The sequence below is a fragment of the Zosterops lateralis genome, assembly GCF_965231275.1.
Source record: "Zosterops lateralis genome assembly, chromosome: 11".
Lineage (NCBI taxonomy): Eukaryota > Metazoa > Chordata > Aves > Passeriformes > Zosteropidae > Zosterops > Zosterops lateralis.
In genome coordinates this window covers 16647123-16672236 of record NC_139771.1, presented here as the reverse complement: position 1 = coordinate 16672236, position 25114 = coordinate 16647123, and the positions used below count along the sequence as shown (strand labels likewise).

Genomic DNA, 25114 nt, shown 5'->3' with positions numbered 1-25114 from the left:
CGGTGTGTGCCCTTCCTGATGAGACAAGGAATCTGCTGAGTAGGTTCTTCTCTTACTCAGTCTGCATTTCTGTTTGCAGAGTCCTGCCAAAAGTCACTTCATATTTGAAATGCAGTACAAGCCATCTATCTGGAAAACTTTAAAAGTAAGTAGGCTGAAAAAGGGAAAGATATTTCATTCATAACTCCTTGCAGGTATTTTTGAGGGTTGAATTAGTGATCTGGTTGCATGCACAGAAGATGGCAGGTGGTAAATGCTGTTTCCATAGGCTGTGGTATAATTCCAGATGTACATCTGGAAACAAGCTCTGGCTTCAAATGTGCTCTCTCAGTATGCCCAGACTTTTGCAGGAGTCACTTGTACAGTTCCTCCCTCTTCTTCTGAGTCTTCTTCCTTTCCCATGTGGGAATTTGTGTTCCTAACACCTTTCCATTCCTGTGTATGGATTGTCCTTTCCCTGGTTTGCAGTGGTCCGTCTGAACACAGAGCCAAATCCACCTCCCTGGTAGGAAGTGGCAACCAAATACATCTCTGTTCAACACCTTGCTGGTGGAGGAAGCAGAGACTCTGGAAAGATTAGTATGGAAGTGGGAATGGTGTCATTTATTGCCAATATCAGGGGTTCAATCCATTCACTTGAGTCAGACTCGATGATCCATGTGGCTCCCTTACAGCTCAGAATATTCTGGGAAGATGCATCTGGGGGAGGTTTTGTCAGGTTTGGGTTGTGCTTTTTCTGTTGTTTTGTCTTAAAATACTGTTAAAAACTCCCCAGCTCTTCTTGAAATTTATTCAGTACCTGGGGAATAAGTCAGTGTCAAAGGATCATTGGCCAAGGCTGAAGGGTCCCCAGACTGGGATCCCAAAGTGTCTTTGAGGAGATCAGAGCTTGTCAGTCCCTGGGACAGAACCATGACACAGACTTGCCCATGCTGTTTTCCTTTGTGTTGGATATTGCCTTTTTTAGAGTTAATATTTTCAAGTTAATCTCTTTGTTTGTTGCTTTTATAGCAGAAAGGAAGTGATACATTTCTGTCTATGCCTATTAATTTTCTAACTTTATTTCCCGTTCAACACACACCACATTTCTGCCTTATCTTAAAAGCAAGGCTTTGCTGGTGCTGGGGTAAATATTCTAATTGAATCCCTCCAGTTGGCACTCTAATAGCTTGTCAATTTGCTCACATTTGACAGCCAGCCCTGCTGCCTTCACATGTAATGCTTGTTGAGTGCCAATATAAATGAGCATGATAATAGTCTGATATTATGTCTGGTCTTTTTCTAAATTTATTGTCAACATTTTTCTGACTCTGTTGTGGTCTGGTGTTTTCCTCAACGAAAATGATTGGGGAATAATGAAATCTTACTGTGTTTGTCATATGACACTGAACCCTACAAAGAATTTCTCATTTTCTTGTGAACATCAGAGTTGTGAACAGTTTGTAAAATACATCTTATTAGCTAGAGCATTACAATAAGGAGAGAATGTAAAACTTGATGTCCATTTCAAAGAATAAAAGAAAGGGAAAGAAAAGGGTGAAGAAAGGCTACCCTTTAGATGATTGATGGGCTGTCTGGATCAAATGTGACTAAATTAGATACTTTTGTATAATTGACCTTCTGAATGGATATAGCTGTGTGTTAGATGATGTCACTATTTAAAGAAAGACTTGATGATTTTTTTTTTTTTTTTTTTTTTTTTTTTTTTTTTTTTTTTTTTTTTTTTGCCATTTTTGATGGCTCATTCTGTTGGCATCCAGGAACAATAAAGCAAATCATTTGTCATGACATTTTAAAAGACGAATAAATACTGTGGAGGAAAGGTGATGAGCTGTGATGGTTGTGAGGGTGGTGAGGCCCTGGCACAGGGTGCTCAGAGAATCTGTGGCTGCCCCATCCCTGGAAGTGTCCAAGGCCAGGCTGGACAGGGCTTGGAGCAACCTGGAATAGTGGGAGATGTCCCTGTCCATGGCAGGGGTGGCACTAGGTGAGCTTTCAACACCCTCCAACCCAAAGCATTCTATGATTTGATGATTTTTGCATGCTGTTCCACTTCAGTGTACAAATTTATGTACAGAGGAATGCTGAGGTTAACAGGCTCTTGGGAGAGTTTTGTTGTGATTGTTTATGTTGAGGTATTGAACAGAAACCTGAGCTGAAATCTAGGTCTCACTGTCCTCATCCTACAGCAGAACTCTTCCTTCCCTTTAGCAAAAGGTGAAGAATGAAAGGGAAAAGTTCTCTGGAGATGGAAATGCTCCCCCAAGTTCCCCAAGAGCTGGAGGCAGAGCTGTTAGAGTGTTGGAGACCAGGCTGTGTGACCTGAGTTGTGCAATGCCACGTCCTCATATCCTCCACTGTGGTTTCCTGCTGGGCTGAGCTGCAGGAGAACATGTATTTATAGAGGTGTCAAAACATGCTGGCAGAAGAAGGTTTGGTATCCATCTTTTGACAGGAAAGGAGATGTTATTTATTAGTGCCCAAAACAAACAGATGCAAATAAACACAAATAAATGCTATTCTTTGGTAAAGTTGAGGAGAATCCCCTGTAAAATGAAGTCGCTTTCATCTCATCTGTCTGCTTTGTTGAAATAGAGGTCTGTGAAGAGAAAAAGGTTACTTTTTGAGATTTAATGCCCTGAAAATTTACAGGCTTGATGCTTAAGCAGTAATAAGTGAAGCATTAAGGCATTTCTTGTGGATTAATGACTGGCTGGGAGGAGTTGATGGTTTGAAGAATAGCTGAGGACCATTAACCTCCACTGGTCATTAATCTTCAAAGGCTGCCTTGAATACTGAGGTCATTATTGCTATGGAAAATAAATATTTGAGGAGGGGGAGAGAGGAGGGATTATACAGACTTCTAAAATATATGGTTTGAATGGTTTAGTAGCTCTCCTTCTATCGTCTGTCATTGTAGGTGGACAGTCATTATTGGTGTACAGGATTAATAATAGTTTTGAATTTTCACTGCTGAGGTTGCTTTCTTTTTATTCACTAATTCAAGTGTAAAATTCATAACGTTAGGATAAATACAGTTGTAGAAATGTGACTGTGGGGTGTGTACAGCTGTGTGGCCAGAGAACTGGCCATGTAAAGGTGCTTCTAACACTGTTTTCAACTCTAAAGGAGATGTTGTGGCTTCCATTAAAAGCCTTTGTTCTGCAGCCCCTTTCCCTGTTCAGGCACATGGTAGGCACATGGCTGTGTCTCATTTCCCTGCCAAAGGACATACCTTTCCTTGATTTAAGTGCTCAGCAGTGTTATTCTCAGCAGTTCTTCACAGAATAACGTGATGTAGCATTTCATTTGCTGCAAGTCAGCTTTGCTGTGTGGGTGAAAAGGGCTCAAAGTGGCCCGTGTGCCTCAAATACAAGTGAAAATCAAGCTGGCAGTGCTGCTGCTGTTCAGAATTCCTTGCCTTCAGCTGCAGGACAGAGAACAGTGACACCTGGAAGTGTGGATGCACATTTGCAGTCTAAACTGGAAATTATTCTTTCCAGCAACCTCCCAAATGCTTTTATGTGCTCTTTGTCCCAAATTCAGCACATGAGGAGTGTTTGTGCTACTAAAGGGGAAATGTTAGATGAAAATCAGCTCATCTTTATCTTTGTTAGGGTTACAAAACTGAGCAAATTCTTGAGCAAAACATTTGGACCAGGGGGTTCTTCCTCTCTTTGCTCCAATTCAGCACAACTTTTCATATATCTTTAATTTCTTTTCCAGATTGAACTTGCTCTTATCTTGTGTCCTGCCATCAAAATGAACTGTCAAGGGAGCAGCTGATGGATATTCTTATGATCAGCTACCCTGTTACTCTAGAGTTAAAACAAATCCATGTCAGTAATGTGCCAAAAACATTGAGGTGCATCGAGGTTATACAGCCCCAAATCTGTATGTGCTCCTTGAGACAGATGGGAAGATTAGGAAAGACCTTTAAGATCATCTAGTCTGACTTCCACAAACACTTGACCAAGCATCCCCACCTTAAGGTCAGAGTTCTGTGATTGAATTAGCATCTGTCTTTTTAAGAAGAAATTCTCAATCTTTATCATTAGTTTAGGCAGATACCACATATATTCCTGGAAGCTTTTCTATAGTTAACTTACTGTAGTGTGTTGTTACCTTCTGAAATATCCTGTCAAAAGTTACTCTGTGCTGTTCTACTCAGTGATGTAATAGAATGAATTTCTTAAGTGAGTTTTTGATATTCTGAGTAACTCCTCTGACTCCATTTTCTTGCCAAAAAATCTGACAATGTGAGACTTAAATTGAATTCTAAGAGGGGAAATGACTGAGACAACCATTGCTTTGTAGTCCTCATATTTTGCACAGGAAGGAGTATCTGGGAAGCAGAAACTTCATGTAGATAGCAACAGCAAAATTAAGGCAAAGATTTCTTTAATGGCTGTGCATAATATCAAATTTGAAAGTGTGACAAAGATGCTGAAAGTCCTTTTTCTGGTTCAGTTTGTAAAAACTGCCTTTTCCTACTAAAACATTTTAAATGGGAGACTTTACCTCAAGTGAAAGATGAATTAATCAATTTAAGCCTAAGGCAAGACAAGGTATATGTCAAGTTACAAGTTTTTGGTGAAAAGCTGTCTGCTGCTGGGGTTGATGTGTGCAAGTTGCATAGCAAGCTATGCAATGGAATTGAAAACTTAGGAATAAATACGTGTCTGGTGTTGAAAAGTGAATGAAACAGACTTGCACTGACACTTAGTGCTCCCAGGAAAGACTTTTTCTTGTAGGAATGAAAAATTAATGAGAAACAGGCGACAACTGCTGCATCACGTTATACTGAAAACTGCTACCTGTAGCTTTTTCATAATTGGGAAACCAATATAGCTACCCAGAAATCAATTCAATGGGTTTTGTTTCTTTGAGGGTTTGTACACATTTAAGTCTTTACCATTTGCAGCTGTGTGCAGTGTTGAACAGTGTTCATATTTTTTAAAAAAAACCTTTTTTCTTTAATGGACCAACATGCTTTTAGAAGAATGCTTACAAATGCTTGCTATATATGGGAAGGCCTGAAAATAACCAATGAGTGAAGTAAAAACCAAACATCCTGGTGACATCCACATTCAGCAATATAAAAGCTGAACTGCTGCATTATTCTATGTTTTAAAAGTTTGTCCTGCCTACACTGAAACCAATGGCTGTAGCTAAATATAGATCCTGACCAAGGAGTTGTACAGTTTGTGGTTTAACAATAAGTAAATTCTTGTTTGTTTGGCTGTAAAATGTTTGAAGAATTCCAGTTTTTTCCTCACATGAAGCATTATTAGCTGTGAGCATTCACAGGTTTGCCATTAAATGAGTTTGTGGAGTTCATTTGTCAAATAAAAAATGTGGGGCATAAAGTAGGGTTATAATTCCTCAGTGTTGGGTGGTGTGGAAGGCTTGGGGCAGACACAAGGACTTGCTGGGGTTTGATTTCAAAGCCTGAAGTGTGGACAATTATTTCAGAAGTACCTTTGTAACCTGTGTGTGAATTTTATACCAGAGAGAGAGCAGCAAGCTCTCAGTGTAGAACTGCTTTGGCACTTTCTGCCAGTTCCAGTGTTCTCCAAAAATCATTTTCACAGCTGCAGCCATAAGAGAAAATCAGGGATATTGGATTTGCTGAAGCCCTGGTAATCAAAGCCTAGCAGGTAATAATAGAGGCTGGCTATGATGCTGATTAACTGAACCGTAGTTGTTTTGTAGGAAGGGAGATTTTTATGGAAACTTGAAGTCCAGGCCAGAAAATAACTGAGGTCATGACATTGAATGAGGGCTCTTTGTAAGTTAGTGCAAAAAGCAATGGCCACTTTGAGGTGTAAGTATTTAGACCAAGAATCCAAACATCCTGGTGACAGCCAACTATCCCAGGGTGCTCCAACTGTCAAGTCCTTGGGCTTGCCTTGGCAATTTACATTAAATGGTGATGTTGGCTAAGCCTCCTTTGAAACACCTTTGAAATACTGTGAGTTTGCTCTACTCCAAGAGCCTATTCTTGAAGGAAGAGAATATAGAATCAATAAACACAGGACACGAGCAAAAATATTGACCATTTGGATCAGAATTGTCACCTCTAGTAGTAGTTATTATATCTCTGATGATAACCTTTAACAGATGGCTAATTAGAAGGGTTAAAGAAACCCCTGAAGAGCCAATTACGAACCAAAAATAAAACATCCTATTCAGATTTCCTGATTTCTTTTTTTATTATTATTTATTTACTAAAATGTTGTGTTGAGTTTTCAGTTATAAAATCCATGTGCTTGGAGTGGTTAAATATATTTGTGAAGATGGATGTAAGATTATAATTTAATAGCAATGGCTTATTTTAAATTGTTTCATATATCTCTGTGCCCTTGACATTGGTGACTATTAAAAGATGTTCTCTTTATGTGAATGAGTGAATATATTCATTGGATAAAGATTAACGAAATACAAGTGTATTTGTGATGTTGACTCTGTCAAGTACCACACCTGTTTATATTTGAATCCATTGCAAAGAAGTTCTGCATGAGATTTTCTCTTATCTCTGCTGAACTGAGTATTTGTAAACCTATAGAAAAATGAAGAATTTTACATGTGTATTTTGGTGCTTTGTTATCCAGACTTGATTATCTGAGCTTTGAGCAGGTTTTGGGTTTTTGACAGGATGAGTAAACCACTCCCATGTACATTAATCTCACTGCTCTATTTGAGCAGAGGAATTATTTCATAGGTGAAATAGTGCAGGAACTGATAAATCAGATCATTTCAATATCAATTGTTGTTCCTTCTGTTTTCCATCAACTCTGATCAGTTAATTTGTTTTCTTCAGACCACTGGTTGCATCACCTCTCACCATTCTAGAGAACTTTTACGTATATTGAATGAAACTTGGAGACATTCACTAGTAGATACCTAACAAGGTGAAAACTGACCCTTTTCATTTTGCACTTTGCTTTCCAAATCCAGCCTGTCTTATTCTTAATCTCTGGCCAAGCTGTTTCTTCCACATTGAGTTACTCCTTTGGCAGCCTCTTGCAAAGGGCCCTTTACAAATGCTTGTGCATTTCAATCATAATACATAATGAGTGGCCATGATTTGCTGACACAGTCCATTCTTTAATTCTGAATTCCAAGGCCTCTTGATGTATTGTTAATCAAATATTTGGGTGTTGTCATCTGGTTGAAAAATCAATAAATAGTGACTTTAAAGTATATAAGTATTTATGAGAGATGTACTGACTGTTTCAACAAGGACCTATCACATTTTTTTCCAGTGCTTTTCATCTCTGATTTACACCAATTTTGTCAGGAGCAATGTGTTTCCTGGAGTTGTGACTGGTAATCATCTTGTTTCTGAGATAGCTTTGATCATGAGGATTTTGTGAACATATGATCAGAATAGTCCCAAATGAAAGGAGCAATGCAGTAATCACTGTACCATTTACCTTGCCTTTAATTTGTTGATTTTTTTTTTAAGCACAAATTCTTCTTTATGCAGTTTAAGTAGTGTTTCACTCCTAGTTTTGTTACAAAACTGAGGAGAAAATTTTTCTTCATTGATATTAACAGCAGTTCTCACTCTGTTTAAAGTGTTTCTGGTGAATTACATACAGTAGAGCAGATTTAAACACACAAATTTTTTGGGGGGACTACTTAATGAATGTCCTTGGAGGTTTAGATATGTGTCTGATTTGGAATAAAATTGGAACTAGTCAAGTTTTTTTGGGCAAAGAGATTTTCTTCATACATTACTTTTGATACTTCTTAATTTTTTCATCCAGGTTGTGTTTAATTCTGAACAGAACCAGCATTCCAGGAAATGCCGGGGAACATTATGTTGGTTTTTCTGTTAGGTACAATATAGGAGTTTTTGGGTGTCTTGAAGCAAAGTCTTGAAACATTTTCCAGTTGTTTGTGGAAACAATTAAATTCCCAGGCTCAAGTCAAGGGATATAATTCAAAACATTTGCCAGTTTGCAACTGGCAGAGGATTATAAATGAGTGTATCTGTCAGGTGCAGACACTGAAGACAAACGACAAAGAGAAACTTTGATAATGAATGTTTTATTATCTGTTGTTATTCAAGAATCATTCTTGTTGACTTCATGGATTATAAAGTTAAATTGTTTCTCCACCTTTCCCACTTCTCTACCCATAAGACCAAGGCAATACTGTACATGAGTTACAGGTTATCTAAACAAAATCATTGATTCTTAAGTTACTGTATTAAATTTCTGGAGCAATCTCACATTAAGTCTTTAAGAAATTTGGTGTTTTATTAGTTCAAGGTTCATTATAATGAAAAAGAGCTTTTATAAATAGGCGGCATCATGCTGTTCTAGTCTAGATTTTGGTACTTCTTCCATGTCCTGGATTGTGTGTGTTGTAACTTTTTTGTTTGCTTATTTTACCAGCATTTTTTTTTATCTGTCAAAGATCTCACTTGGTCACTATGACTGCATATTACTTTTATTCCATTTAAATGTACTGAGCCTGTAAAGATCTTGAAGATCTATTTTTCCTATTGAAATGGAGAAAAAAGCATACAAATGCTGTCTTTACATTCAGAACCATATTCAAGCAGCAGATTACATTTCTGGTCTATTTTGGATTAATATAATATTCCCACAAAGAATTTAGTCATTTCCCATGAGCAATATGGTTTCCTCTGTCTTCAATTGACTGCTAATTGTTGGCATTTCAGAAGATTAAAGTAAGGTCTTACAGGGAGTGCAATCATCCAGCCTTTCAGATCTAAACATCTTGTTGATACAGAAAACAAACATATTCTTGCAAATTATTTAAATCTGAAATTACATAAGTTCTACTGAGTATTTTTTTGTATCAGGAAACTCAGCCTTTTAAAATAAGACAGGATTTCAAGCAGTTAATTCCCGTGACAGCTTTTCACAGTTAAAGAGTTACCTTATTTTTCAGAATTAGTCTTAACCCATGGCCTTTAACATTTTACCCACTCAGGCAAGCATTTTTCAATTTAAAAGAGGGGTGGCATCTTAGCAGTGAATACAGACAGGGAAGCCTGCAATTAATAGATAACCTGAAACAATAGTTTTAATAGCCCATGATTGAGCGTATTTAATAAGTAAGGAGATTTTCTCACTTTAAACAAAGAATAAGAGAATGTGTGTGGGATTAGCAGTTTGCATCAGGGGAATGCCATTGTTTGGGCTGAAAAGAGCTGCACATCTGTAGATAGTTGATAATTCAGATAATTATTCATTTATGTGTAGCTGACTATTTCATAATAAGAGGGGGTACAAGTTTGGGGGTTTATTTTTTCCGACATAGATAGGGAAATGATTAATTACAGAGCTGCATCTTGTGTCAAGTTGTGAATAAATATGTTTAGCATTCATATGGTTGTTTACAAACAGGAAACCCACACCGCTTGCCAACAGTTTGATTAAAAAAAAAATCATTCAATTCATCACTAATTCTCTGTAGGAAAGATCTTTGCATTTGTGTAGTTTGGCATTTTATAATTAAATTCTTTTAAAACATTTTAATTAGGCAGAAGCAAACCAGAGTCCTTTTGTTTGCTGTTTGTAAACACTCGAAGGTGTCACCGAGGTGAGAGCTGTCGAGAGTGCTGCAGGGTATCTTGGCTTTGAAGAGTGCTCAGCTTGAGGTTTGTAGTGAGGCAGTCCACACACTTCATTGGGAGATGGCTCTATCAAAGCAAATAACAAATTCACGAAACGCTTTTTCAGTTCCAGTTCCTTGGCTGTTTGTTGGTTCCCCAAAGTGTGGTAGAGCTCTTTGGGCTGATGTCTCACACAAATTCATTGGTGATGTTTTCCATGCAAAAAAAGATAGAGACTTGTAGCAAAGCAGTTCAGCCATCACCTGGCCAGGCAGAATCTAGGCAGGAATCTGTGCTGTTGGTGCTTGAAAAAAGGGAAGGTGGGAAAGGCCCGAGGAGGGGCACAAAGAGGATCTGAGTGCTGGAGCATCCCTGCTCTGAAGACGGAGCTGAGGTTGTTCAGCCTGGAGAGGAGGAGGCTCCAGGGAGATCCCAGAGCACCTTCCAGTGCCCAAAGGGGTTCCAAGAGAGCTGGAGGGGCTTTCCACAAGGGCAGGGAGTGACAGAACAACTAAGACAACTGAGAGATGGTACTTTTAGATCAGATAGGAGAAATAACTTGTTCCCAGTGAGGGTGGCAAGACCCTGGCTCAGGGTGCCCAGAGCAGCTGTGGCTGCCCCTGGATCCCTGGAAGTGTCCAAGGCCAGGTTGGACAGGGCTTGGAGCAGCCTGGGATAGTGGAAGGTGCCCCTGCCATGGCAGAGGGGTTGGAAGGAAATGACCTTTAAGTTCCCTTCCAACCCAGTCCATTCTGTGAATGAGATTATGGTGGGCCATTAAAGGCCTTGGAAGGGAAGCCAAGGCTGTCCAGGTTAATCAGCACTGCTGTTACAGACTGTGGCTCAGCTTGAAACACCCACTTGGAAATGTTTTTATGTAATCTCCCTTTTATGTAATTCCTCTTTAGCTACTACTGTGCATAAGTACTTAAAAAGTAATTAACAAAAACTACATGCAATGCATGCATTAGACTGTTTCTGCCTGCAATAATTTCCTTGGTTATAACCATTTGCATTGTTTTCTTTTGAAATATGGACTTTAAATTCACTTCTACAGTTTAGCCCAGATCACAAGTTTGTCTTGGTGCTGTGTGTATTGGAAAACAAGGTGTGTTTCTCAGGTGAGGAAATAAATTCTAACAATGGGAATTTTTCCTTTTTGTAGCTCATCCAGCAGGAAATTAAAAAAAAAAAAAAGTCACCATGAGAAGATATAAATGTGCAACTTTACTTTTATGCTCTCAGTTGTTGATGTACTTTGGATGTACTTGCTTATCTGATTTTGAGATTAAAAGGTATGAGACACTGCTGGGTTTGTGTGCTTAGCATTAAATATTGTCACTGAATTTTGCACTGTATTAAGGTTCTGCATTATTTTTTGTTTGTGAGTTGCCTCTTTGTATCTTTGGAATCCCACACCAAGGAACTATGTTTAAGTTGCCGATACCCAGCAGAAAATCTGAATTTAGAAAAAGTGCTACTGAAGCCAAGTGACAGCTTTTGGCTGTGTGAAATGTGGTTGGTTGTATAACTGAGTGCTGGCTATTTGTTTGTTTTCATCATGCTTGGTTTCAAGTGTTATGAGAGCATACATCTGAGGCTTGTTGTGACTTTTTTTTTGCAATTTAATGTGGGAGTTTTAAATCCTCATAAGCTTTTTCCAATCCTCATTGAAGCTAACAAGTCTAGGAGAGCCGTTTTTTTGAGACAGATATTTTCCTTGACCATACTGCAAAATCACTTGTGAAGCAAGGGAATGTGGTTAACAGGGACACCTACAATTCCATGTATTGTTCTGTACAGAACTGGAGTGAGATATAAGAAGCAGCCTGTGATTTGCATGCATCTCCTGTTAATTTTAATGTGCTTGACTCCCCATGGTTGCCTTGAGCATCTCAACCTTGATTAATGTAAAGTTAAGTTCCTTTATGCTGGCTTATCTGTGATTGTTTTAGGCTCACTCCATCTGTTTCTTAATGTAGCTCTATAACTTCTTTCACAGTTCAGATTTGCTGATTATATCACTCTGGGTTTGTGGCTTAAAACATTCAGTTCTGGTTTTATTACAAGATACTTTGATAAACTTGTGAAAAGTGGATGAGAGATTATTATCGAATAATTATTTCTCTGAAGGTGATTCCCTTCTTAGTGCAGAAAATGGGTGAACAAAGTTTGGTGAAGATGAGAGGTTAAATTATTAGGAAGACTGAAGTGACATCACTGATTTTTACTTGTCAAAGATTCAGGCCAATCTTTTCCCCTTTGCTATAAGGAAAAATGTTAAGTTGCATTTTATGATTTTGCAAGTAGCAAGACAGTCCAAAAAAGTATGTGGAACCACTTTGTCAACTCCTGAGTCATCCCATTTTGCAATGATCCAGTTTTTAGCTTAGCATCCTAATTGTGGGGATGTTATTACTGGTCATTCATTTTTAGACTGTCACTTTTTTTTTTTTTTTTTTTTTTTTAAGTTTAAGTTTAAGTTTAAATTCCTTTCTATAAACCTTGAGGAAGGTAAAGATCATTATCCATCTTTCAGCAGTCCTGTCCAGAGCTAAATGCCTTTAATATATAATGCCAGAGGCTGGTGACCACTGGGCAAAGCTGCTGGGTGGTCAGGGAATGTTCCAGGCTGAGTTAAGGTGGGAGGAGAATTTCCTAATTCTGCTTAGGCTGTGTTCCATCTGGAGCCTGGTGTGTCCCAGGAACCAGCTCCTCCCCTCTGGCTGAGCACCCGGGGCTGGATGAAGCAAGAGGAAGAGGACAAATAAACTCTTTCTAAGCTTGTTCCACGTGTGGACAAAGTCATAGGCATTCATTTCTACACTCAGAAATTTTCCAGATTTAGCAGAAATTTTCTTCTGACTGGAATCCAATCCTCAAAAGGATAGGAAAGAGCAAGGAATTAATTGTATTAAAATGAAAGGAGAAGTAATCAAAATCACAAATCACTTGTCCAGTGTCTGGTGTTCCTGACTGATGCTACATGGTAGGTGCTGAGATTAGATAGTTTTGCAATCAGTGAAACTGATAAAGGAACATATGACTCAGATACCAACTATTTTGTGATTTCATTTGGAAAAGGGTTGCATAGATATATTAAAGAAATGTAAGCTGTGCTTTACTGGAAGAATGTAACTGTATTGAGTAAGATTTGGAACTGTCTCAATCTGATGTTTTCTCCAGAGCAGCCAGAGGCAGGTAAAGAGGAGCACAAGAAGAGGACAAGTGTCTGAGGATGTTTCCTAGTGATCTTTGATACTCTTGTATTTACAAGTCTTTAGTTGTTTTCTTCTCAGGAATTTGTTGCTGTATATCCTCAACTCATATAAGCTTTTGACATGACCAACATCCTGTGGCAGCATTTGAAAATAACAGCAAAAGGACCCTTTTTTATTTTCACTGTCTCATTACAAGAATTAAGGACAAAGAAATAAAACTACCTGGAGGCAGGTACAAAGTGATTGCACCTGGTTCCCTTTTTTCCTTGCTAGTTGCAGGCTTGGCTCTGAATCCTCCTTCTGTTTCCTTTGCTAAGATGGAAAGTTGTGGTTTATTTAGAATATTCTGTATACAAAACTTGTCCAGTGTTTTTATCACTCTTCTGAGTACCTTTCTGAGTTTTACTGGCTCTGCTTTGGTTTACTACATGTTAAAAGTGAGCTGATTTTTATGTGGCAGTAATTTGGAACCTAATGAGAACAGCAATTCACATTTTTTGATGACTACAATGTTACTGTAAAAGAACGTGTTTTAATTATTTGGAGATTTCAGATGTGTATATGCAGTGCAGTACCCATGACAATGCATTTTTGTACTTTAATTAAGCTCCTTGAAGTACAGAATTCCTTTTTAAAAGTTTCCATTGTCTCAGTAATAAAAGCAGCCTGACCTAGATAGTGGCTTCTACAGCATTTCATTCACTTCTGCATGAAGAGTAGAAGTCAGAGATGTTTCTCAGGTGACAAAAAGGAAGATCCCAAGTCTTTCCAGAGCACAAGAATAGCTGTTCTTCATCTCTCTTCTCCCATATGATAGGTACATTTACTTGGTACTTTGATACTCCAAATAAACAGAGTATTTGTATTTCTAAGGCTGTTCCTAAAGAGGAAATAAAGATAGGTTCTGGTGACTTTCCTTTTGGAAAATAAATTTCATTAGTGGACCTCAAATATTATTCACATCAAGATTTCAGATCTTAGTGGGGCTTTGGTTTTTGGTGGTTTGGTTTTGGATTTTATGAACTCTCTGTTTGGAGCAAGGCACATTCTAGCTGGACTTAGGAGAAAGTCAAACCAGAAGGAAGAGAGAAGGCAAACCTTGAGATGTCTCCAAACTGATAATTACATGCATTTTTAACTGGCTGTTGAATTAAACAGAAAGTCTTGCCCTGAAAGTCACCAAATCAGCAGCTCTGTTTAGTCAAACCCTGTTGTGGATATTTGTGATTGTGCCATTTAACAGCATTGGCTTTGCAGTTTGCCAGGTGTCTGCCACACACCACAACACAACACCCAGTGTAAGTTGCTTTTTGAACAACTCATCTGGCAGCAGCCCACGCTGTGGATTGTGTCCTGCACCAGCTCCATTTCCTCCTGTATCCATCCCATATCCATCCTATATCCATCCTATATCCATGGTCTCCAGGAGCTCCCTCTTCTGAGGAATATTTCACCTTTTTACTTCAAACCATTTAAACTTGTCTGACCTTTTTGCCTTTTAACACATCATAAAGGATGATGAAACTGTGCACAGAGGCACCCCAGGGCAGAACATGTTGTTAAAATAACAGGGACACGTTGCTACCTCCTGTGTCAATACGCTGCAATAATGATGGTACTGCTGCGTTATTTTTCAGAAAGCTGATTATTGCTTAGCAAAAAAATCTAATTGAAACTTTAGGCAGTAAAAACATTAGAGAAAGTGTATGATGTGCCTCTGAGAAATTAATCTGAAGTGCAGAGGCAAAATTCAGCAAATATTGGATCAATTTTTATAGACTTTGCTGTTGTGGAAGAATGACTTGCAGTCATGCTGCTGTATAAACTGTCTTGGATGAGTGGGTTTGGAGGGTGTTTATAACTTACCATGCTAATATGGAGCAGTCAATAGGAGTTCCCTGAGTATTTAATGACCAGTGTGCACTAAAGAGGGGTGACGTGGGTGCCTCTTGGTTTTTCTGGGTTAATATCCCCCAAATCAGGCCCAAACATGCAACTGCCCTTAGTTCTGGGTGCACAAAGAGGAATTTAAATGCAGTATGAAATACTGTGCTCTCATCTGACACATGAGAATTGATGATGTTTGCTTTTTTAAGTCTTCCAATTTGTGATTGTGTAGGTAGTTGTCTTCCCTAGATTGTTCTCACATCTGCTCTGCTCATCCAGGGGTTCATCACATTGAAGCTCAGATATTTAAATGAGAGTCAGGACAAATTTATTCCAAATACCCATGATCTGGTAGAAAAGTTATCCTGCCGTATTTGCACCAAAAATACAATTTTTCTGTGAGCTACCTGCTGAATTATGTCCCCAAAACAGTACTAAAAGCTATTGTCCTTATTCTCAAGCATACTTCAGAATGGTACTTCATGGTCTCAACATTTTATTTTCTCTCTCTTTATTCTTTTCCCTTATTATTATAAATATGAATTATTTTAGGAGCTGGTTGTGCTTCCTATCAGGGAAAGAACATGCCTGCATGGTTGCAGGCACTCGCCTGCTCTGCCTGGATCATGAAGTGGGATTAATTAACTCTGCTCTCATTAACATGGGGAGGATGTGGCTTCTGGACAGGACCTGACTGAGGCCTGGCCAGGTGGGAGTGATGCCTTGGGAAGGCTGACCTGGAACAGAGACTGGACAGAGACAGAGAATAAAGTAGGGATTTATTGAAAGGCCTTTAGGATACACCTTGGGCAGGACAGGGCCTGGCCAGGGCTACACCCAAGGTGAGCTAAGAAAATGATCACAAAAATGGACCACTGGTTACGAGTTCTTACACTTCTCTAAGTTTTGGTCCATTTGCATATCGGGGTTTAACTGTCCAATTCCAGCTCCAGGCTGTGGGGTCCCATCCTTCTTGTTCCTCCCTTCAGCCCACCCTTGTTTGTGCTTTTGGGTCTGAAAGTTGTCCTTGGTCTTCAGCAGGAAAAGGATTTGTTTTGTCTCCCTACTCTGTGCAGAGCTGACTGGCACTGAATGTGAGGCTCAGAACTGCCCCCCTGGGCAGCACAGAACCTGAAAATATGAAAGCTCAAACTCAAGGCATCAGGATACAGGCATAGGAAGCAGGGGATGGTTTGCAGCTTCCTAAATACCTCCCAAGTTGATCCCAGACCAAGGGATGCCTGGGAATGATGGATTATTGTGATGGATGTGGGCTCAGGGTGGGCAGAGTGTGTCCTGCACATGAGGAAACGTTCCCAAAACAGGGTGGTGTGAGACTTCCCACTGAAATTCATTGAAATGGAGGTTCCTGAGATCACATTGCTGCCTGCCATGATATTTTGGAATTTGAGGGAGGCTGTGTGTGTGAAATTGGAATATTTCTGTTCCCAAAACACGCACTGCTTGGAGCTGGGCACAGGAATGAAGGGATGTCTCTGAGGACTGTTTCCACTGTGGTGCTCTGATGTGTAATTTGCCAGTCGTCATTTCATCTCATTCCATTAATGAGCTCTGATCCCTGAAGTTTTATTTTTGTGTCAGTGCTGCAGAGAATTAAGACAAAATCCCACAGTGGGGATGTTCCTGGTGGTCCATTCTGGGGGGCATCTTTGGTATTGGAGAGTACCAGGGTTCTCCCTGCTCCAGACCCCTCCTGTCCTGCCTGTTTTTCATACCCCAAGGAAGGGTCACAACCTGGAGTCTGGTCAGTGAGCAGAGGATTGTTGCTGAATTGTTTTCAAACCAGCAAAAGCCAATAAATTCATGTCCTGTTCTAGATCCTCGATTTGCTGTAAGCAGAAAAGGCTGAAAACTGTAGGTGGCTGTTTCAGCACATCAGAAACTGGAGCTACAAAGCTTTGACTTTGCAAAAATGTGGTGTTTGGGACTCCTAGCATGGCACTAAAGGAGCTGCATTTCAAAAAGGCTTCCCTCCAGTGCCAGCAGGTACTGCCCTCTCACCTGCCAGCCAAGAATGGGGCTTCACATACAGCACTGGGATGTGGCAGAACCAGGTATTTGCTCTCCGTGAGATTTGCATTGCTCAGGAGGCTCTTAAATACAGACCAAAAATTAGCTTTGGACGAAATCCTTAATCTGCTTTTCCTACATAACAGTTGGGGTGCCCCAGACAGAAAAATCTGAATTGTATTTTGGAGGTTTGTCAGAGCTCCTTTCCTTCCAGGGCAACAGGGTGCATTTCCAGTGAAATTTAAACCTTGACCTGTTTTAGAGTAGTGCAAGACACTCAAAACTGCATTGTGTCAGTATTTCTTCATCTGACTGCAAGCTTTCCTACTTTGCTGTTTGTTGATTCAACCTCTTTAAAATTACCACTTTCAGACTTTCAAAGTTCCATCCCGAAGAGGCAAAATGATATTTTACATAATTTTTATAAAGTTAAATCATAGAGTTTGGCTTTAAGTAGAAAAAATAACCCTGCTCTCCTCTCCAAAGAGATTTTTATATCCCTTTTCCACATTGAATTGCACTGTCCTCTAGTGGGTGTTTTAAGCAAATGGTTTTGTGTTTGTAAATCTTTCATACTGCTCAGATACAGAAAGCTTTATCTTTATTTTCAAATGAACCATAAATGTTCTCTGATATAAAAAGATAGAGGATTAGAGTAATATTTCAAAACCGAATAAGAAAATGTTACATTTGACCTGTGGTCCAAGCTGTAATAATACAGAGATATGTAAAAATGTTTGCATCTGACTTATCTGTTGGAGCAGAAGGATAAAGAGTGATGACACAAGTCTGGGCATCTGTCTTTTATTACATTTTTTTACTTTGTATTGAGAATTGGATATAATCTACTCCTTTCACATTGAAACAAATTTGCTAAGCTATGAATGAATGAATATTAAACACCAGTGGACTAGTAGGAAGGATTAAATGCACTACATTAGACTCCAAGTGAAGGAATATGTATCCCATTTTACCCAGTGCTTTGTTTTTTCCTTAATATTGCTATCTATCTCTTAAAAGGCAATGCCCTTCTTTTAACTGGGATTCTCTGGGATTTGAGGTGTAAAACGTCTCTGAAAATCAGAATGGGAATGTAAAAGTTCCACATGGCACAGGCTTCTGGATGTTTGCAGTTTTGGATCACCTTCACCTTCCCTCCATGGGCTGAGAATACATCTGGATCTTCATTGCTTGTGTCCCAGCATCCCCCCAGCCTGTGACATGTCTGAGTGATCTGAGATATCATCCTTCCACTGGGGTTTGTTCTCTTGAAGGGAGGAGGAGGAGGGAAGAAACAAATCCCTGGCAGTGAGCTGCCAATTTGCTTTTCTTATTTATTTCCTGGCAATTTAATGACTTCATTTGGTAAAAGAATGTGCTTTTGTAGACACAAAACATGACTCTGCTGACCAGAAAGACTGGGAGACATGAAGCATGTCTTAACCTCAGAAAATGCCAGGAGCCTGCAGGCACAGGAGCATGTTTGCCAGCTGTACCATGCAAACCCACTGTCTTCCACACAGATGTGCCCTGTGGCGTCCTGGAGAAGGAAACTTGACTAATATAATCTGCTTCATGCTGTCTGGGTACACTTGCAGCTGATGAAAGAGTTAGGAGGGGTCAATAAATTAATTCAGTTTGCTTGAAATAAAAGGTGGGTTTGGGTTTTTTTCAGACTTCAATCAGACAAACCATGAGCACGTTCTTTGCTGGTGCAGCTTTTAATGTGCTGCAGATGTAGTTTTACTGACAGCTGCTGAATAGCTTGTTTTCATCTAAAATACATGGATTGAACTTCAAAGTCACAATTTCCAGCAAGGTCAGAGATTATGTTGGTGATTTTATGATATTTATAGTTCACTCTGTGAATGTTCATGCATCTTTGTGAAAAGATGTGTACAAAGTCTCAAGGTTTGCATGGGACACTGTGAACAATTGGAAACTGTTGCAAGTCTTTGATGTCATCAGATGACATAATGTGGGGAGGGTTGTGAAAAAGGTTCTCAAAATTAGAAATTAGGTACAGGAGAGGGGTTGTTTATGGGCTGGGAAGGGAGAGGAAAAGCAGGACAACATCTTTATGGAGCTTGCCCATGTTTGGGTCATCTCCCACTTGTTGATGAAACCTCATTTGAGTTCAATTGCATCCCTGTTTGGATGTCTGCTTTATGTGAGATTCAGAGTTTGCCTTGTAGGAGGAACTTGTTGGTGCTGCAGCACATTGCAATCCTACACCTGTTGTAGCTGTCCTGTGGTGACAGTTGTGCTGGTTTTGCATTTATTGATGTTTGATGAGGAAAGGAAGACACCAGTACAACAGCACAAGTGGGAAATCAAAGAGGAACAACAACTTGCCAGTGTCAAGCTTTTGTCCTCTCTCTTTTTTTGTGCAGAGCTGGTGTGGGTGGTGCAGCAGGGTGAGAAGCAGTGGCTGCAGACAGCCAGATGTCCCCAGTGTGGATTTGTGGCTGGGCTGTGGAAAGGTGGAAGGCTTCATGGTGCTGCTCATGTTCATCCTTGAGTGTGTGATGGTCACATCTCAGCATGTGTTTTGTTAAGGCTGGGAACATTTTTAGAGAAAATAATAATGAGAAGAGAATACAGTAAATGCACACACACTCTATCTGATTTTAGAAAGCAGCCAGCTATGCTAAAGCTGCTTCTGCCCTACCTAAAATGCTCTTAGTTTTGTGGAACCTGCCACCCTTGTGGATCATGTTGGTCATGCAATGCAATTCTAAGCAGTAATCTCCCAACACCATCACTGTGGTTAGTACACAGTTACATTTATTTGTAGCGTGGGCCTTTTTTGGAGGGCCAAACATTCAAAGCAGAATTGCAGGCTTTGCCAAGGCTGACTTTGCCAAAAAGTGGCTGGAAATTAAAACTATTAATTTTACTAATAAAGTGATGTAGATTTTACATAGATATAGCTATCCATAAATATATCTACTTTCATATATAGAGAAAATACACTCTGTGTCTGCATAGCTCTTCATATTCAGCACTTAGGAGCTGTGGGATTAATGGCTATTGCAGTATTTGCAAAGATTTAACAGCACTCAGTTTCTATTCCTTTGGCCTCCTAATATTGGTGCTGAGGCCTGGGGGACTGTGGGGTTTTACCAACACTGGTGGTGATGTTTCTGTGCCATTGTGACTTCCCTTATTTCTCCAGAGGAATCCATAATCAGTTGCAAGTACCTTTTGTGGGGATTTCACATCTGTCAGTTGTTTTGCTGCATTAAAAAGCTTGACCCATGGATATGCTACTACCTTTTGTTTCCTTACTAATGTTGCTGAAATACAAAAAACATTTTATAAGGCATTCTGGTAGGTAAAAATGGTTATTGGAATAATGATGCTATTTAGTAACCTGTCTTGTATGCAGGCAGTTTGCCCTCTCCTTGATATGTGTGATAGTCCATAGGCATTAGATGCTGAGCTTGTGGATATATAATGGTTCTGATATGCTACAGGAGGTTTATTTTTCTCACAGACTTAAGTAACAGAGAGATAGTGCATTCTCTGTGCACATGAAACACTGAAAACCTCTTCATCCATCCACTGTGTCTGAATGCTAAAGCTCTTTCAGCTGGAAATGCAGGATCTAGTCAGGCTACAGAAGCACATATAAACAATGTTCACAGATTTCAGCAGAGTTAAGGTGAATCTCAGCATCATTTGAACTGATCCTTTGGCTTATTGGGAAGATTACGATAAAACCCAAGATCGAATTCCCTACCTGATTCAGTTTCTTATTGATTGAATCCTTTCAGACTCCTCTCTAATTTAACAGTGTATTTTTATTAAAGCCAAGCACACAAACATCAATTATCCAAGCTGCATCTAATTTCCTTCATTTTTTTTTTCCTTTTGCTGCCAATGGATTAGAAGACATGATTAGAATTCAGCTTGAAAGCTGAAAAGCAGATCCCTAAATGAAAAAGTCTGTGCTAGGAATTAAAATATCTGTAGTGGGCATAAAATCCTCCTCCTTATCTCTAATAATGTAAACACACTTGGTTAAGTTGATCTGTCACATGTCTGGTGCAATGTCCCTGAATTAGGAGGATGTATTAGAAGGGGTGGAGTGCTGTCTGTGGTGTGTCCCAGGGTTAGAATCCATCACCAGGATGTTTTAACACCAAAGAAGTGTTTTGCATAGAGAGATCCCTTTGCATAACGGTTAATGGGATAAGGAGTTGGGAGGGTTCTGTTTTTCCTTTTAGGTTTTACTTCCTAACACCAGGAATGTTTGTGTGTGCACAGGCAATGGGAACAAGGCAGAGAAGGGGCCTTCTATGGTTTTACTCTTGGTAGCTTCTGTGAAGTTAAGGATTTTGTAACACAAAGGTGAAATAAATAACTGCAGTCAATTGAAAATCCAGAAAACCCTTAACTGGTAAATACATGCATTTAACATGGCTATGAGGAAGAGTTATAAAATCATTTAAATTGTATGTTCTTGTTTGACTGGGGTATAAATATCCTTCTGAGCCTGGGCTCTGCCTGGGATGAGGAAACCATACCATGAGCCATGCACAGGCCCCATGAACTGAAAATGCTCTGGGTCATCTTTTGAGCAACCTGGCCTAGTGAAAGGTGTCCCTGTCTTATGGGAAGCAAAGCATTTGTTGGGATGTTTTTTCCTCTTGTACGGTGGATGGCAGTATTACTACCAGTGCTGAACTCAGTGTGTGTGAGTGCACATCACAGGAGTTAATTGTCACATTTTGTCTGTGGAGAGGTATAAAACCTGATTGTGCAGAGCTATAAACGTGCCTGGCCTCAGGGAATTCTCCTGGTGCTGGTATGAGCTTGGCTACCTGGAGCTGGGCAAAGTGAATCCCTCCCTCTGGTGCAGTGAGTTAAGCATAATTGCAGCTGACATCAGGCACCAGTGCAGTGATATTTCATCCCTTCACACCTAATCCCTTCTTTATCCTGCCGGGGTTTGAGTCAACACAAATCTGGCAAAGCTTGTTTGTGACACACAGTGAAGCTTCTTGTGGAGCACCCAGAATGTTGTGGGATAGCCCCAGGAATGAGGAACAGCATCCCTGTGGTGCCCTCCTCAATAAGGCATGGTGGGGAGCTTGGGATATGGGCTTGGGTTAATATTATGTTACCTTACCAAGTGGGGAGAAATCATATTAATATCTTATATGTATTAATGTCTTGTATGTTGTGAAGGGCAATTTAATTGTGAACTGGGTGGAGAAATTGCAGTTTCCGAAAACTGATGAATAGCAGTTTGTTGAGGTTATCAGTTAACCTGTTGTAATGAATGCTCTTCATTACATGCCTCTCCTTGTTAATTAGAAGGGATTTTTACTCCTCTTTATCAAGTCAGGGCAAGTATATTACCTTTTCCTCTGTCGTGCTTGTGATAAAGTGGAGATCTAGATTGGTTTGTGAAGTGTCCACATGAATATTTCATTGCATGTGCATCACACATTCATACCCTGTGTCTTCTGAGCTCCAACCTCTGAGGATTATTCAATACATTATAAAAATAATCAAACTATAGATTGTTTAAGGTACATATTTATATTTATATCTAGAAATTACTTCTTTTTTTTTTTTTTTTTTTTTTTTTTTGTAAATACTTTAATTATGACATTAATTATCATGCCAGTTTAGACCAAGAAAATTAATCACTGCTGTGTACTGGAGCAAAAACAGACCTAGACTCAAGTCCTCTGAGTGCAGAGGTGAAGTTTGTACCATCCATAAATGAGAATGTGCCTGACAGAGGGGAATTGGTTTCCTGGTTTGGATCTTTTACCTGTGTTCATTTAAAAAACAAAGTCAAAACATAAACAGGCCCCCACTCAATTCCTCCTTGGTTTGTTCCCTGCAGGTTGAAGCAATCCTTGTGAACATATTTGGTGGGATTGTGAACTGTGCCATCATAGCCAATGGAATCACCAAAGCCTGCCAAGAGCTGGAGCTCAAAGTACCTCTGGTGGTCAGATTGGAAGGTGAGTGCTGCTGGATTCACACCAAAATCACCCCTCAGGTTCTCAGTGATTCACTCAGAATTTCTTCTCCTCCTAAGAAGATTGGTCCCACACAATAAGAATATGTCCAATCCTTCAGCCATAGCACAACTTGAAGTCAACACACTCATATTTCTGCATTTATGGTCCCTGATGGTACTGGAAGCAATGAAATTTTGCAATGGAAGCGTTATGAGTTTGCCTGTAAGATTTGCAATGCAAATAGGAATTGTTTTGATGCAAGTTTATGTTTACTGGAAGGTATTTATTTTTCAAATTTTTTTTCTTTATTGGATGCAATTCCATTATTGCTAAACCTGCAGCAAAATATAGTTTTCTTAAATTTACACCAGTGCCATAATTAAAAGAAAGATGTTAGAAACAGTATTTTTGAGAGAGAAATGACTGTAACGTGTTCCTCTGCCCAAACCCCCCAATCCAGCTAAAATCCAATAAAACCCAGAAGATTTGGTAATGGTAAAGAATATTTTTTCTTTAGTGCATCCAGCATTGTTTCACAAAAAACAAAAAATCCATAGAGAGGGGAGGACAAGCACTCTTTGGCAGTTCCAGACTTTAATGGCAGTGGGTGTGGAGTCCTGCCTCTAATTTCTGAGAAGTGCCCTGAAGGAGGGAGAGTCTCCTGCCACTGAGTGAAAAGTGCCTTGATTGCAATCAGCACACTACCCTGGTAAGCTGAAAATATTTCTTTTTAGCCAAATAGGTTAGGAAAGCAGAGGCATTTCTGGGTGGGTGTTGAGGCCTCTTACTCAAAACCATCCATATTCATGTTTGTGTGTGTAAAGAGCATAAAACGTCCTGTCACTCTGCATTGGAGATGAAGGGAGGAAATGCATCCCTTTATGGGCCTGAGATGCAATACTGAGGTGGTTTTTCACACTGTGATAGAAGGGGGAGGAAAATATGTTCTAAATACATCAGGCTTTTGACTTTTTCAAAAATCACCCTGACCAGGATTCCTGAGGATGCAGACTGCCCACTTTGGTCAGGGGGATGCTCCTCCTGCATTTCAGGAGGAGGCAGAGCTTTCCCCTCCCTCATTCTCATGCTGCACTGCACGTGCTGGCACAACTTCTGCTGTGCTGAAGTTTAAATACCCTAAAATGGATTTTAGAAATAAATTGTGAAAATTTTCTTTGGATGGCGCAGCACCAGTCAACACCTTAAGAGACTGAGTAAAAAGTTTAATATGGATGAAGGAGAGACTGATGGATGTTGCTTAGAAGCAGAAAAGTCTCATTATATAAAATCTCATTGTTTATCAGCTCGAGGCAATGTTGTTTCACTTTTTGTCATAGCAAAAAAAACCCAAACTTTTCCTGTCATTCACAGCTGGGAGAAAGTTTCATCTGTCAGATCTGTGAGACTTCTCAACTGTTGTAACTGCTGCTTTTTAAGAGAAGATATTGAAAAAGCCATTAATTTTTCCTGTGAACAAGATGTTTCTATTTGGATATTCAAAACTATTCTAAAAGAAATAAGAAGAGCAACTTGGTCATTTTAAACTGCAGTCTGCTGGGTCTGCCATTGCATTTGCTTGGCCTTTCTCCTGTAATTTTGATCATTCCATGATTGTACAGAATAAGAGTGAAAGCCCTGCAGAGGTGCCTGTTCCTCTTGTGCCTCTGCAGCTTTTGAGTCAGTTGCTGCTCCATCCACAGAGATGGAACCTGAATCTTCAGTGTCAAATACAGATTTGAATGCAAACATCATTGGATTTCCATCTTCCCAGGATTGCTCACTGTTTATTAGGGCTATAATGATGTTTCTCCTAGACTGACTCTGGAAATGGAAGTGCCACTTTTTCTTTAGGAAGCTCTCTCCCAGAATAATACAGCAAACTCCCACTTTTGCATAACCTTTATCTCAAAAGTTTTTATAATTCCTCCTCTTATTCCTCATGTTCATCCTAAACAAAGATCTATGATGTTTACAACCTTCAGATGTTGTACTTTGGAAGTGTTAGCAAGTCACTGCTGTTTTCTGTGCCTCCCTAATCACCTAACCAAGAAATACATTTATGTTTGGTCCTTTTAATCTTTCCTCAGAAATCAATCCCTCCAGATCCTTAATCTTCCTCATTGTTCTTTGAACTCACACCAGGTTATTTAAACTTACAAGGATTTTGAATCAAAAATGAGTACTGTGGAAGTAATAAGACTACCCAAGACTTTTTTAAAACATCCCTGATAACATTTTTACAGTTCAAAAGAAGAAAAAGGAACAAGCACTCTTTTGGGTTTCCATTTTGAACATTTTCCCAGGAGAAGGTTTGTGATTATTCCCATAAATCTAACAGATTTGTGACCTGCACTTTAAAGACTCTTTGCCCACATGCACTGTGCTACAAG

The 25114-nt window shown here is 39.5% G+C and overlaps 1 protein-coding gene across 1 annotated transcript in view; it reads left to right on the top strand.

Annotated features, from left to right (window-relative positions):
• The window catches only part of SUCLG2 (succinate-CoA ligase GDP-forming subunit beta), a 115772-nt gene that overhangs the window by 84648 nt on the left and 6010 nt on the right, over positions 1-25114 (top strand). The window contains exon 10 of the mRNA XM_083869551.1: positions 22604-22724. Within this exon, the coding sequence (XP_083725677.1) occupies positions 22604-22724 (121 nt within the window). The remainder of the gene's footprint in view (positions 1-22603; positions 22725-25114) is intronic.